Below are 15959 nucleotides of genomic sequence, written 5' to 3' on the forward strand. Positions count from 1 at the left end.
ACTCATAAATATTTAACACTTACACTGAGTAAATGATTAATATTATTAGTTAAATTTCGAATAACATATATTTATGTTCCTCTGTTATTATGCAAAACCGAAGCCAAGTCAACTGAGCTAGTTTTTTGATGGATTAAAATTAAAATAACAACAGTAGTGAAAGTGAAAAAAATGTCATTTATTGAAGTAAATGACGCAAAACAAAATATCAACATATTATAAGGGGGTCAGACAAGACTAGAAAAAACTTTGAAAGAATACAAAAATCTTTGGTATCATATTATGCAATCTGACCCCCTAAAATCAAATATATCATAAAGCAGGCACTGATCTGTCTGACATCACAAAGGGTGGGTTAAAAGAAAATAAGCGCCAAACAAATAAATATGAACACTAATACATGTACACATATAACAAATATAATATAAGACGATGGAAGAAAGGGGGATGGATGGAGGGTTTTTCGACAAAAAATTCCTTGTAAATTCGTGTGGCTTTCTCCTTTGGTAAATAAAACAATGGTCACGTGATTAGGAGAAGCCACGCTGATTGGCTGTAAATTAAGACAATGGTGTCATAGATTAAAATTAGGTAAATGATCCCGATGTAAATAGTTTTTAAACATGAAACAACTTTACAACAATTACCGAATAAAAACATTTTACATCAGAAATAAATTTTAACAAATCAAACAATTACAGTTTCTATAACTCTGTCACATAAGGATATTATTATTATAATGATAATAACTTATGGTTTTGGATAAAAATGAATTAACTGGTCAAGATGAATGGTAGCTTTTTCAAAATAAATTAATGTGAAAAATGATAATTTTTATTCCACAATTATATAGAGGTATGCGATTTTTCTTGGAAAATTGAGGAAACATTATTAATGTTTTATCAGACAAATATGATTATTAATGCTTTATCAGACAAATATGATTATTAATGCTTCATCAGACAAATATGATAAAGAGTCGAATTACTTTTTTGTGAGATGGAAAAACTCTGACTTACCAATATTGTACCTTTCACTTCCAAACAAGTCATACTTGATGGCCGTACATGGAATAATTAATGAGCATAGTAGATCTACAAATCTTCCCAACATCTCTTATATTCGAACAATCCGAACAACAATAGTGTGGGAACAAAAATCTGTCCGCTTTTAAACAAAATATTAATCGATAAGAGATGTTCGCAGGATAATATTCTAACTGTAGTTAATATTTCAAATAATTTTCACTGCGATTTGTTCGGAGATCATAGCATTTTGGTCCAAATTAAGAATCGTATTTTCTCCTTTAAAGTTTGAATGCTCTGTGAAGTAGACTGATTATTATGCCCCGTAATCAAAGATTTGGGGGTATATAGATTTATGCCCTGCCCGTCTATTTGTTTGTATTTCTGCCTGCCTAGGTGATTGTCTGTTTGTCCGCAAAAAAATTAACCTTGCTGAACTTTTGAGTGGATGGGACCATGGCTCTCATATTTCACATGTGTATTCCCTGTGACAATACCTTTCTTTGGGTACCAACAAATGTAACCTCTTAACCTTTACTGTGGGGATTGAACAACTTTTACAGAAAAAAATATCACACTTTATACTTGATGATAACTTTTTACCAGTTGGTGCTAGGGTTTTCATACTTTATATCTGTATACATTGTGACAAGACCTTTCAGTAGGTATGAATATTTTTAACATTTTGACCTTGACCATAGAGAATGACGCACATTTTAAAATCTTTAACAATGTTATATCACATAGTGGATTTTTTGTATCTTGATTAAAAGATACATTCTTTATATCTTAATTTTTTTTATTTTTCGATGTAAAATAAGGCGCCTTCACTTGAAACACGTTTATAAATTCTAAATTAATAATGGTATTTAATCCATGGAGAACGATTTTCTAGGTGCCATACTCACTAAGTTTTTAAGTATTTACATATGTAATATTGTATTATTTTTGCTGAATATGAAAATGTTATATTACTTGAAAACACATCATGTCTTAGTTTTCAAATAAATAACTGCATTTATTTTATTTTTCGAGAAAGCTTTCATACGCCACATAAAGAGAGGTTTGCTCAAATATGTAAATAAATTCCAAACAATTTATAAAATTTTATGTTTTTTATTGAATACAAGAACGATTCCCCACTAATCATATATATGGATTTTTAAAGTAAAATCGATAAGGTGGGCTTTCAAAAGGATATCTATAGAAGCATATTAAAACTAGATGCTGTCATGAGACAGTAATACCCGCACTAAGGTGTTTGCCTCTAAATGCACACTTCTTCATATTGGGCTTTACCAAGGAAAAAGTCAATATAATTCAATAATTTACATATTACATGTTTTATCAAATTGAGCATAATATGCTCAGGTGACCATGTGACCCATGGGCCTCCATCTAATAAGTATTTCATATCCTTAATTCATTACTAGTCTGAATTAAACAACAGAACTAATTAATGATGTAAATAAGGTTTGATAAAGGGGGGGGGGGTTTATAAATTTTTGGCACATAATTGGAACTTTTTAAATCTATTTTCTCATATCTATAAATCAACAAATAATATTATTCAAATTAGTGTAAAGAGTTTTTGATGAATTTTTCAAAATGTGCAAAGTTTATTTATATTTGACAAGGCAGTTCTAAACTTCTTGAAAGCTGCCATATATACACAATCAATTTAGTCAACCCCCACCCCTCTCCCATCAACACACACACACAAACACACCTAATTTGCCTGTTTTTGGAAATAGGCCTAGATGGAAAGTTAAGATAAAACATCTTTCGTAACTTATAATTTTCAATTTGTTCTTGCACTATACATGTATTTGAACACCTGCATCACATTGGGCTTCCGTCACGTACCCAACTTAAGTACTAGTTTTACCATTGGCATTATCATTTTTAGATTTCACTGCACGTGCAGTAGGCTACTAGTGTGGTATACACATCATTGCATATAGGAATTATTTCATTTTGTGTTTTAATTGGATTATATTTCATGAAGATTACAGGACCTAAATAATGACAATCGGTAAGTACAAAGTTTTGGTATAAATTTGGGTAAAATAGTCTGAAATGCAAACGGTTAGGTTCAAGTTTAAAGCCAATAAAGGATCAAAGGTCATCCGATGCTTTGACATTCTGAAGAGTTATCCCCCGTTATCAACGTTACATTCCGTTACAAGATCCAGAATTTTTTTCTGGGACTGGGAGGGAGGGGGGTTTCCAGACCAGAATTTCCTGAGAAGCTAAAAAAAGAAAGAAGTTATGTTTGGGTCTATTTTCTATGGTGGAGGGACACTTAGGGCATACAAAGTCATTTTTATTTCCTCCAGTATATATTATAGTCCTGCAAATTCCAAGGGGGGGGGGTGAGAGGGCGATCAGCCAATCCACTCCCTGTCCCTGTAATGACAAATGATCATGTGACTCCTAAATAGTTGGAAAGTTTTTCCATTTGACTCTCCATAATTTTGTTTCTTGTATTATTATGTTATGTAAATTTAATGGTATAAAGGTTATGAATTAACCCCTGGAGGTCATTCCCACTCCTAATGAGCTGGAAATGTTCACAATATGACTGCATTAAATTAAATAAAAGTGCATCAATGATAAGATTACTTGACATTTTTTTCATGAATTTGTGTCAACTTATCTTCTGGCGGCGGCCTAGAATAGGAATGAAAATCATTCAGAGATGGACCACATTAAACTATTTGTATAATTTTTTTTTAATGTAATACAAGTAGTAGTTTGCATACATAAACAAACAGGGGTCTGGGAAGGGGTGAGGGGAAGGATCGAGTTAATATTTCTTTATGTCTTAATGGTTGAAAACTCCTAAAATGAATGTTGACCTCAAATCTAACTTGTCCTCATTATTTTTCAAGTGGTGGTGTCTCCATATCAGTGAAAAATTCCTGAGAGGGATGTTTAATAACAAACAAAATGACATAAAAACACAATATTGATTTGCGTTAAGAAATATGCAGGGGATTTTTTCCATCATAAATCTTCTTCTCAAGAACAGCAAGGGCATTATTGTCCCCCGTTTTGGGGAAAGGGAGGGGACGTTAAATCTCATTTGTCTGTCAGTTTGTACATTTTATTGACAGCTTTAACCTTGGTCATAACTTTTGAATAATAAGAGATACTGCTTTTCTATTTCACATGTACATTACCACAAAACTTTCTAAATATACTATGATTTTTTAACCCACTGTAAGTGAGACCTTGACCTTAAAGTTTTATTTACTTTCCAAAAAATAACATTTTAAATTGATCAATTTGAAAGAGAAAAGAAAGGGCATTCAAATTATACATGTTTATTACATGTGAAAAGACTTTTCTAAATATATCATTACTTTTGACTCTGTGACCTTGACCTAGAAGTTTAACCTACTTTTCAAAAATATTATATTGTATATATAAATTTTGATTCAAAAGAGATATGACTTTTATATTTGACATGTACATTACCTGCAACAAAATGTTTCAGAACATGCTATGATTTTACCCCTTTGACCTAATTTTCAAAAATTGATATATGATATGGGTGCATATTCAATGACATAATATGCCATAAATTATGGCATCCCATTCACTAAATCACAGAAAGCAGAGGACCACAATTCTTTGAATTTGCTTGTATAATCTTGATAGATGGAAACATCATCATATAATGTAGATTCAAGTTTTTTATGCCACACCATGATTAGGAATACATGTATAGTTTTTGTCATGTCCGTCCTCCACCCTTCCATCTGTCTTTCCATTGGGCTCAAAGAAACTTTCTAGATATTTTTATCAAAGTTCATATGTTGATGCATACTGATGTAAATATCCAACTGCAGCAATATTTTTTGACTTTGACTTTTCCTTTGACCTTCACGTAACTTTTCTTTAAAGAGGCTGGGTGGTTGCGGCCATTTTTAGACTATTTTGATCTCCTTTAGAAGAAGAGCTCCATATAAAGGTATAATAAAAATGATAAAATGATCAAATTTTAAAACTAAAATTTATGAAATTTTTTTTTGACAAATGATAATTGACGGCTTAAGATATCATATCCCCAAATTTAAGTTATAACCGGTGGTTAATAAAAAAATAATTTGTTGACCCCCTAGCCTCCTTAAATTACTGTTTAGCTTTATTTTAAAGAAACCATTCAAGTTGTGTAATGAAACTTTACATGATGATACATACTTATGTAAGCTTTACAATACTTCACTCTTTTTTACCTTGACCTTTCCTGTGACCTTGACCTCACTTTTCTAAAATTAATGTCTAAATCAGTTTTGAGTAAACAATTCAAAATATATTTATCAAACTTCATATGCTGATACATACTGCTGAGAGCTATTAATACATCAACTTATTTTGACCTTGAATTTTCCTTTGACCTTGACCTCACTTTTTAAATTTGTGTTTATCTAAGTTTTAAATAAACCATTAATTATAGTTTTATCAAACTTCATATGCTAATAGTAAATTCATACTGATGTAAGCTTTTCAACTGCAACATTTAACATTTTGGCCCTTACCTTTCCTTTGACCTCTCTTTTCTTAGAAAAAGTGTTAAGGTCAGTTTCATTAAATCATTCAAGATATTTTTATCAAACATAATATGCTGATAACTTCATCAAAAACTTCACCTTGCACATTCCTCTGACCTTGACCTCCATCCTTTTTTATTTGTATTTTGCTTAGTTTTAAAGAAATAATTTAAGACATTTTTATGTTTAGCATGCACTTATACATAATTTGGTGAGGATTTATAATCTATATCAAATTTATTTAGATTTTAGTTTCAATTCTAAAGAAACTGTTCAAGATATTTTCAACAAACTTAATACGCTAATACAAATTTTCCTGTAGCATGAGTGATATACATCCAGTGGGACATTCATGTCCTATAGACATATTTCTAGTTTTTCAAATCATAACCTCAAAGGCTAGGTCAGGCCACAATTAGACATTAAACATTCCGAAACCTTACTGCACATCTACATGACACCACCAACCATCTCCTCAAAGATGATTAGACTACTGTGTAAAATGTAAGAGGAGTTCAGGGAAGACGGGGCTTTTTGCATAAAAAACGTCATTTTTCGACCCCCATTTGACCCCCCGGGGCAAAATCAAAATTCCGAAACCTTACTGCACATCTACATGACACCACCAACCATCTCTCCAAAGATGATTAGGCTACTGTGTAAAATGTAAGAGGAGTTCAGGGAAGACGGGCCTTTTCGCATAAAAAACGTCATTTTTCGACCCCCATTTGACCCCCCGGGGCAAAATCAAAATTCCAAAACATTACTGCACATCTACATGACACCACCAACCATCTCTCCAAAGATGATTAGGCTACTGTGTAAAATGTAAGAGGAGTTCAGGGAAGACGGGGCTTTTTGCATAAAAAACGTCATTTTTCGACCCCCATTTGACCCCCCGGGGCAAAATCAAAATTCCGAAACCTTACTGCACATCTACATGACACCACCAACCATCTCTCCAAAGATGATTAGGCTACTGTGTAAAATGTAAGAGGAGTTCAGGGAAGACGGGGCTTTTTGCATAAAAAACGTCATTTTTCGACCCCCATTTGACCCCCCAGGGCAAAATCAAAATTCTGAAACCTTACTGCACATCTACATGACACCACCAACCATCTCTCCAAAGATGATTAGGCTACTGTGTAAAATGTAAGAGGAGTTCAGGGAAGACGGGGCTTTTTGCATAAAAACTGTCATTTTTCGACCCCCATTTGACCCCCCGGGGCAAAATCAAAATTCCGAAACCTTACTGCACATCTACATGACACCACCAACCATCTCCCCAAAGATGATTAGGCTACTCTGTAAAATGTAAGAGGAGTTCAGGGAAGACGGGGCTTTTTGCATAAAAAACATCATTTTTCGACCCCCATTTGACCCCCCGGGGCAAAATCAAAATTACGAAACCTTACTGCACATCTACATGACACCACAAACCTTCTCCCCAAAGATGATTAGGCTACTGTGTAAAATGTAAGAGGAGTTCAGGGAAGAAAAGTGTGACAGATGGACGGACGGACGGACGGACGGACGGACATGAGTAACAACAATATACCCGAACTTTCTTTAGAAAGTGCGGGTATAAAAATTTCTAGCTTACAGAGTTATGGAACATACACAAGCTACGTTTTATACCAGCGACATTAAACTCTTATCGAGATCAGAAGAAACACTAAAGCTTTTGGCATTTTTAAAATTCTTATCATAAGGTTCCATTACTTCTTTTTTAAGAAAGGAAACCTGCTTTTTGGGCATGCACTTAGAATTGTACAGAGTATATAGTGTATATTTGATAATTATAAAAAATTATGATCAAATTAATTTATAAAGACGTTATTAGCAACAATAAATTTTAAAAACAAAAGTTAGTTATAAATGATATATGAAAAGAAAATAATCAAACATAAAAGTTCTTATAACTAAAAGAAAATAGTTGGCAAAATATTTAAATTCAAAATGGGCAACCTAGCTTGTGCTACATGCAACAGGTAACTCGATGACATATTCTTCTCGGAGTGTATACAGGAGATGTATATATTTGCTAGACAGTATAACATTGTCTAAAACCATACAAAATATATCCTTCTTTTCATCCAAAGACCATCATTTAAAGTAGTCAACATTAAGATCATATCAAATCTTCAGAATTTTAACTTAAGACATTGCATATCTAAAATCCAATCATGGTTTTTAACAAATAAACACAAAGAATATTTGCCCACATTGATAGTTTTCCTTCTTTTGAAGGAGAAGAATTAAGCGTATTAATATTGGTTGTTATCCTGTCAAGTGACGGTATTGGAGTTGTTGTGCTCTCCATTTTGGTGCCAGCGGTTTGCTCAGTGATTTGCTCAGCTGTTTGCTCAATGGTTTGCAGAGTAGTGTGCTCAGCTGTTTGCTTAGTGGTTTGTCCAGTGGTTTGCTGAGTAGTTTGCCCAGTGGTTTGCTCAGTGGTTATGTCATCAGGAAGACATGTCAAGCTTGAAAATGATACCTCTTGGAGCCGGGTTCCCTTAAGGGTATCAGGAGTGACACAGAGAGGATCATTGTAAAGTGTGAGCGTTCTAGAGTTAATAAAATCGATCAGGTATTGTAACTTGCAATCACATTGTAACGGATTATCATAAATCCATCTGGAAGAAATATTGAAATTTTTAGGTTTCAAAATCTTAAAAAGTCAATGATCATGATTTTCATAGCTCAATAAACATATATTGCTCATAGGATAACATTTTCAGAGTCTCATTTCTTTATTCTTCTGTTTGTAAGAGATTTCTACAAAACAAAGTCCCTAGAAATCATAAAAACCTGCAAACGATAGTATTATTTTGCCACCTATACCCACAAGCAATCTTTTTTGTAAAGTTAACTTATTTATGTTTGTTATGCAGTATGTACTCATTTTTGTCAGCTGAATCGTAAATTTATATTACAAGAAATATTGGTTTTTGACTTCCCGGTTACTTTTAGTTGCATATATCGTCATTTTGAAAAAAAAAAAACATGACATTAATGGAGGCATACAAACTTTTCTGTTGTTGTTTTTGCAACAAACTAGCTTTGCTAAAGTCTGTTGCCTGAATAGGAAGGAGATCTACTTCCAAGATATTTCTGTGAATTTTCATAAAACAAATTTATTTGGAAAAACAACTCTTCTTTGCATTCAAACAAGTTTTCCTTCAACGGCAAATTTTACTTATCTATCATATTGAATTAAATTGGTGAGAAATGTAAGCTGGAATCGAGAATTATCGTTCGTAGTTATTACAGGAGAGTTGTGACTCAATGATTTACAATCATGCCAAATAATTTTAAGTATAAATTGCTGTTTCTTTATTCCAAATACCATAGTTAATAAGTTAATATTGAAAACAACTTCGTATGCGTGTATTTTCCTTCCGGATATATTTGCTGTTTATCTTATCTTATTTACAATAATACTCGCTATTTTTTACTTCAAGTGCATAGCTCTGCTAGAAATAAAATCAATCAAGTTATTTCTTAAATCAAAATAGACCCTATAATCCAAACATATGACTGTATATTTCTTGCTATAAACAATTAGAAATAATATAGATACGTATACCCAATTACATACATGTATATTATAGAAGAAAGAAAAAAAAATGTTTGTTTGTTAGATAGGTAGTGAAAATATAAAGTCTTCATCAATCCTTCTACCAAATACACGTAACGTCACAATAGCGGAAGTGACTCCTTATATAGCCAAAATATGTTTGATGTAGCAGGTATTCTTTTGTGGAGCTTTAAATCTTAAACCTTAATGTCGTAAAGGAATCCTTTCTGTGGAATGACTCAAACAGCAAAAAAAAAAGATGGAAGTGGGGATATGTTTTTTCGCGATCTAAACTTAAATATTGTGTAGGGTAAATTAAATCATTGATGCATCGTGCATAATATATAAACTGGAATCCCATATCATTATTCATAATCTAAGATTTTTCTCAAATCTCAACCTACATGAGACGAATCTCCGAAATGTTGGTGACATGACCTTTTAGGAAAATACGAGGGGCGTTCAATAAATAATGTCATCGTTGCTTGGAAAGAAGCAAAAAAAAAAAAACGCTTTATAATGATTTAGTCTTAATGATTTCATTTAGATATTCTCTTTTAATTAAATCACATGTCCATGATATTTTTCTCTATTTTCTTATTATTTTTAGAACACATTTTTGGGTATGACCGTTTGTATACTGGATTACGGAAGATTCTTTGATTTCCTGGACTTGTGTATTCTTTCTAAAAGGTGTTTTTTCAAGTTTGTAAAATGAAACAAGTCAAAGGATGAAAGATCTGGCAAGTATTGTTGGTGTAACAAAACATTAACTTTCCGTTTATCCTCAAAACTCCTTAACTTTTCAAGGCGTGTTGGTTTGGACGCTGTCATGAAGAAATTTAATGTAGTGGATTCCGGATTTGGTTCCTTCCTCTCGTAAATCTTTCTATTTTTTCGCAAAAAATTGCTGTTTAGACTTCTCCAGAAATTGAAATTTCTCCCCACATAAAAATTTGAACAATAATATCACTAATATTTAAGAAAATGGCATATGAAACTGTTTTTGTACTTTTGCAATTCATAATTTTTCTCAAACCTTGACTGTTTTTGTCAAGTGCATCTTACTGTAAATTTGTTTAGAGTGTTTAGAGCAATGGATTCAAGTTTCACAATCTATCTGAATTTCAGACAAACGTTGATAACTACAATTTTTTTTCTAAAAATAGTTGTTTACATATTCTTACACGCTGTCTTTTTCATTCATTTTTCAAAACATAGGGTGACCATTGAGTACTAAGCTTTTTTTCTGTCAAATGTTTCCGTAAAACAGTGTAAACTACCCCAAAATAATGCCTATTAATTTTGCTAGGTATCTTGCAGTCAAACAAACATGACAAGTGATAATTTACTGAATTTTGGCAAACAGTAAATAAGTTGTTATCAATCTTTGCCCCCAAGGACGGTGCCTATTTTTGATGCGCATTATATTATTTTTGTTCATTGAAATCCTCATGCTCATGTGTCTACAAAACATACATTGATTGCTGTAAATTTCACATATTTCAGTGACTATTTCTTTGGGATTCTTATCGAGTTTTTCAGCAGCTTTCATGTAGCGTTTAATTTTACTCTAGTATACTGATTCTTTACCATACATTTATCATAAAGTGTCTCAAATAGCCGCTGTTCTCCAGCTTCTCACAATGAAACTATGTGAAGAAAAGTGGTCATATAAACTGTAATCCATTTATCAAAGATTAAATCTTGAGAGAAAGTCAAGCATAATATCATATGAATTCTATGTTGTATGCCATAGAGCTTATGACATTATTTATTGAACGCCCCTCGTATCAGCTGAGGCAGAAATCGAAGATTTTCATACTCTAAGATTTCAGCTGAGGTTTTAATTTGTTCGTGGCCCCGAAGCCTGATATTTGTTCTCAAGTCGGAGTTATTTCTCAAACATAGGTGCCAGCAACGTTTATCCGACGACTCAGATGAGAAAAAAAATTAAGATTTCTGAGAACATCCTGAGATTGATGTTTGCTAGTCTCAAACAAAAATCTCATAAAATTATTTGATGAATGATCACATACAGTGCAAATGTATATTCATAAACACAAGCACAGAGAAAATTTTAATTTCTGTTAAAACTTGATCATTCCGTGAGGAAGGGGATGGGGGTTGCAACATGTAAATAGTTTCACAATATTGTCCACGAAATTGATTGAAGCATTTTAAACTTAACTTAAAGAAAAAAAATAAAAGAAATCATTTATGGGCACGTCAAACAAAACATGTACTATATTTTTATTCATACAGGAATTAATTTATCAAACTCATATTTCAACGCGCTTTTTGTGGAATGACAAATCAAAGTAGAGCATGCAAGCCAATACAGTGTTATGAACATGTGGTTTGAATATATGTATTTCATACCTTTAGCTTACACTTACATGTGTATCCAATATCTACATTTAGTAATACATATAATAATCGTAATACTGATTTTCTTTAAGTGACATAATAATCTTTAATATACAGTGTATATACATTTGCAATAATAACGCATTTTAAGATAGTTTAAGTAGCATTTATAATTGAAAAGTTCAGAAGTTGATCTATTCGAAGATACTTACAGTTCTCTTAAACTTGCCACATTATCAAAAGTGTTGTTCTCTATTGTTGTTAACTTGTTGTCGGATATTAATCTTAAAGAAACAACATTTTGAAAATACATGTCATAAAATGATATACATGTATATTCAACTTGATAAATATTCAATAGAATATACACAGCGAAAATATGAAATAGTAACTGAATCATATATATTTCTGTCTATGGAACAAGAAATAAAAAATGAAATTTTTTTTATTATTTTATCTCCAAACACAAGTCAATTTTTAAAATGTGTTTTTGTGATTATTTTTTTTCAATATCCAGAATTCAAGAAATTTTATACGTTAAGTTAAATTAGGTTAGGTCCCAGAGCTGGTCTCATCTTTGCACTTTGAATTTTGAAATATGTACTCTTAAATGAATTTGGGAGGAGATTATTATATTGCTCGTCAAGTGGATTCCAATTCTATCTAACCAATTATACAAATGGACGATAAAATATATCATTGATTGAATAAATCAATTCCACAATACAGTGAAACTTAAGTATTTTGAACACAATGGATATGTTGATGTTATTTGGAAGTCAACATATTTTATTCCTTAACCATTTTAGCTAAATGTCTCGAATAGTCATATAAGTATTCTCTCGGTCCCATCGATTTCGAAATAACGATATTTGACTGTAAAGTCTAATACACACTTTGCAATAGTTATGTCCTTTTCCAGGGTCATCCAAAAGGCCAAAAGGGAAAAAGGACATTTCTCCTCTTTATGCTACTAAACATTCCGGCGTGCTCCGATAAATCCACTGTGTTTAATTTTTTTTTGATATATGGGTGACCCAATCTTGGGGAAATCTTTATTCAAGAAGCACAAATTTTTTTCCAGGCAGATGACAAAGTTATAAACTAATATTTACATTTCCAATGTCTTTGTCCGAGATAAAATTACCAATTGTAAATGTCCTTTATTTCCCCATCAATGTATTGGCGCGGTTTAAAAAAAAACCACCTGCAGGGCGGAATAAACAGCTAGACAGAAGCAGGGCTTGGAGCACGTGGATTGGCGGAATCAAAGCATGTAAATATATGGAATAACTGTCTTATTTTTCAATTTCATGAGGATGATCAATCGATTGGCTTGCGTGATAATTTTATGCTTAAACGCAATTATCACGCAAGCCAATCGATTGATCACTTCATGAAATCGAAAAATAAGACAGTCATTCCTAAAGTAAACTATGAAGGCTATTCTGAGGATTTTATGGGTTTTCCCAAAAAATTGGCATCCAAAGGACATAACTTTTGAAAAGTATGGATTCAACTATATCATTCGATTGTATATTTTATGGAAAGTACAAAAAAGAAAAGAAACTTACATCTCTTCTACTTTTGGCAAACCATTAAATGCATTGCTCTCGATTGTGGATATTTCGTTGCTGTATAAATATCTGAAAGAAAATGTATTTGTGAAACACTATGCGCCCGGTGGAAAGAAAGTTCGAAAAAAGCTATATTTTGGCATGTAGGACACAATTGAGGTAACGAGGTCATTGACCTTCTTGTCATTTAAAATACTTAATGGACTATGCACACTAGATATGAAGTCTATATCTCGTATGGTTAAAAGCTTATGACAAGGTACGAAAAAGCTATTTTTAGCATATAGGTCGCAGTCAAGGCCACAAGGTCACTTACTTTGGCGTCACTTACATGTAAAAGAACATAATAAGTGTAGCTTGCATACCAATGCTGAAAGGTCTATCCCCCACGGTTTAAATGTTATGGAGAAGATTTTAAAAAGTTAATTTTAGCATATAGGCCACGATCAAGGCCTCAAAGTCATTGACCGTAGTGTCATTTGAAAGAGCTTAATTTCAGTGGAGTTTTCATATCAAATACGGAGTCTCTATCTATCATGGTTCAAAAGTTACATGTATGACGAAGGTTAAAGTTTGCTGACGAAAAGCTACTTTTAGCATATAAATTAGAGTCAAGGTGGTCACCAGATCATTGACCTTGGTGTCATTTGAAAGAGCTTAATCAGTGGAGTACACATACCAAATATATATGAATTCTCTATCTTTCATGGTTCAAAAGTTATGGCGAAGGTTAAACTTTGCAGACAAACAGACAGAGAGACAGACAACACAACAAAAATATGCGCCTCCACTTTTTCGATCCGGGCGCATAAAAATGTAGAATGATTTTTTTAAAAAGATACATGTACGTAAGAAAATAGATATCCAATGTTAAATACTTACAATTCGTTTAGACTTGACAAACCATAAAATGTATTGTTCTCCACACTGCTTAGCTTGTTTTCAAACAAATACCTGAAAAAGAATTTGGTGAGTTATTTTTGTCTAGTGTGATTATGAACGAGGGCTCTTTAGATTTTTAGATAATGCATTCAATGTTTGTCTCCGACGTCTTAAGAAAAAAAATATTAAAATCTTATATAGTTCCAATCCAGGTAAAGTATCAGTCACATTATCCAGCGATGGAGTATACGATGAGAAACCGATGCGTTTTTTGATGAAAATGACGTGGTTGCCGGCCGGACACTACTAGTACATGTAATCGGACGGTCACTGAGGCCATTTTGCGAATCGGTGGAGTCATTGGTAGAAAATTATTCGTAGTTAAAAATCAGCGATGTCTCCATCGATGCCCCACATCGCTCATCATCGGCAACCCATCATCAACAAATCTTTCATGGATTGGCCGATGTATGGCAGAGATCTGTTAAGTGTCCTTTAATCTAAGATCACCGGAGGGTTGAGTGGTGGGCAACAGACATCGGCCGATCATTGGTCAATGTTCGATCAAACAATGGTCAATAGTCGATGTCGATCAACGTACGAACGATGTTCACCAATGTATTAGCGATGTAATATACATCGGCCGATTATACCCTTTAAGTATCAGTCACATTATCCAGCGATGGGGTATACGATGAGAAACCGATGCGTTTTTTGATGAAAATGGCATGATTGCCGGCCGGGCATTACTAGTGATCGGACGGTGACTGAGGCCATTTTGCGAATCGGTGGGATCATCGGTAGGAAATAATTCGTAGTTAAAATTCAACGATGTCTCCAACGATGCCTCACATCGCTCCTCATCGGTAACCCATCATTAACACATCTTTCACGGATCGGCCGATGTATGGCCGAGCATCGTCCAATATCCGTTGAATCAGAGGTCATTGGGAGGTTGTGTGGTGTTCAACAGATAACTGCCGATCACCGGTCGATTTTCGACCAATCATTGGCCCGTAGTTGACCGATGTACGAACGATGTTCACCAATGTATGAGCGATGTAATATACATTGGCCGATTATCCTGGAACATCGTTTTTTGATTAGCAATGCATCGCTGGGCCTTTGTAAGTCCGGCCGGCAACCACGTAATTTTTCTCATAAAACGCATTGGTTGCCCATCGTATACCCATCGCTGGATAATGTGACTGATACTTTAAGGATTACTAGGCCGATGTGGACCGATGTTGGGTGTCACATTAAAATCTCCTAATCGAACACGCAAGTAATTTGTATTCACCTGTGGGGAGCCTCCATTTTTCACTGGGTTCATTTAACCCCGTTTTATACCTCAAATCACTGGACCTTTAAAATATTGGTGAGCCCGTGCTTGAGTTTGAACACGGCAGTCCAGGTAGAAGGACGTTTTCAAAACTTCTCAAGATTTATATATTTGATTTGTATTATACACATGGCAAACCACTGAGGGTATTTCAACCCAACCCTTATTAGAATTTATGCTATGGTCCTGCTTCTCTGAGGTAAGCCTTATTTGCGTTTGTTTTTATTATTTTATAAGTTGTAAATATCTTAAAACACCCAGATACGGAATTTCTAAAATATGCAACTTTAAGCTATTCTATTTCATATTTTTAAGTTCTGTTATTTATAGTTACATTGTATTCGAAAACTGTTTGAGTCTTAATTGTACGGTGGATTGTTTGTGTCTTTATTTGTCGGTTCGATGTTCTATAATAACTGTTGTGAAGTATAGCAATTATTGCATTGTGCATATTGCACTGTAACGTTTCACAGCGTAAATTATATGTCTATATTATTCTGTGTATGATATTTAATAGGTCTCATAGATCATTCCTGTAAAGTTGTGTAGAGATGGCGGCCCGTACCAGTCACATCTCATAGTCTTGAACGCAAGACGGACGTATAACCTCCTCGGCACTGGAGA

The 15959-nt window shown here is 33.4% G+C and overlaps 1 protein-coding gene across 1 annotated transcript; it reads right to left on the minus strand.

Moving 5' to 3' along the window:
* Positions 1–7809: 7809 nt before the first annotated feature.
* On the minus strand, positions 7810–11847 carry LOC134265411 (carboxypeptidase N subunit 2-like; the record flags this gene model as incomplete). Its single annotated transcript, XM_062747619.1, has 2 exons — positions 11747–11847; positions 7810–8220 (listed from the first exon to the last, which is right to left on the minus strand). Coding segments are annotated over exons 1-2 (512 nt in total), but the record flags the coding sequence as incomplete, so codon positions are not given.
* Positions 11848–15959: the final 4112 nt, after the last annotated feature.

The sequence above is a fragment of the Saccostrea cucullata genome, unplaced genomic scaffold, assembly GCF_032062105.1.
Source record: "Saccostrea cucullata isolate Sc308-1 unplaced genomic scaffold, CSIRO_AGI_Scuc_v1 ctg10251, whole genome shotgun sequence".
NCBI lineage: Eukaryota > Metazoa > Mollusca > Bivalvia > Ostreida > Ostreidae > Saccostrea > Saccostrea cuccullata.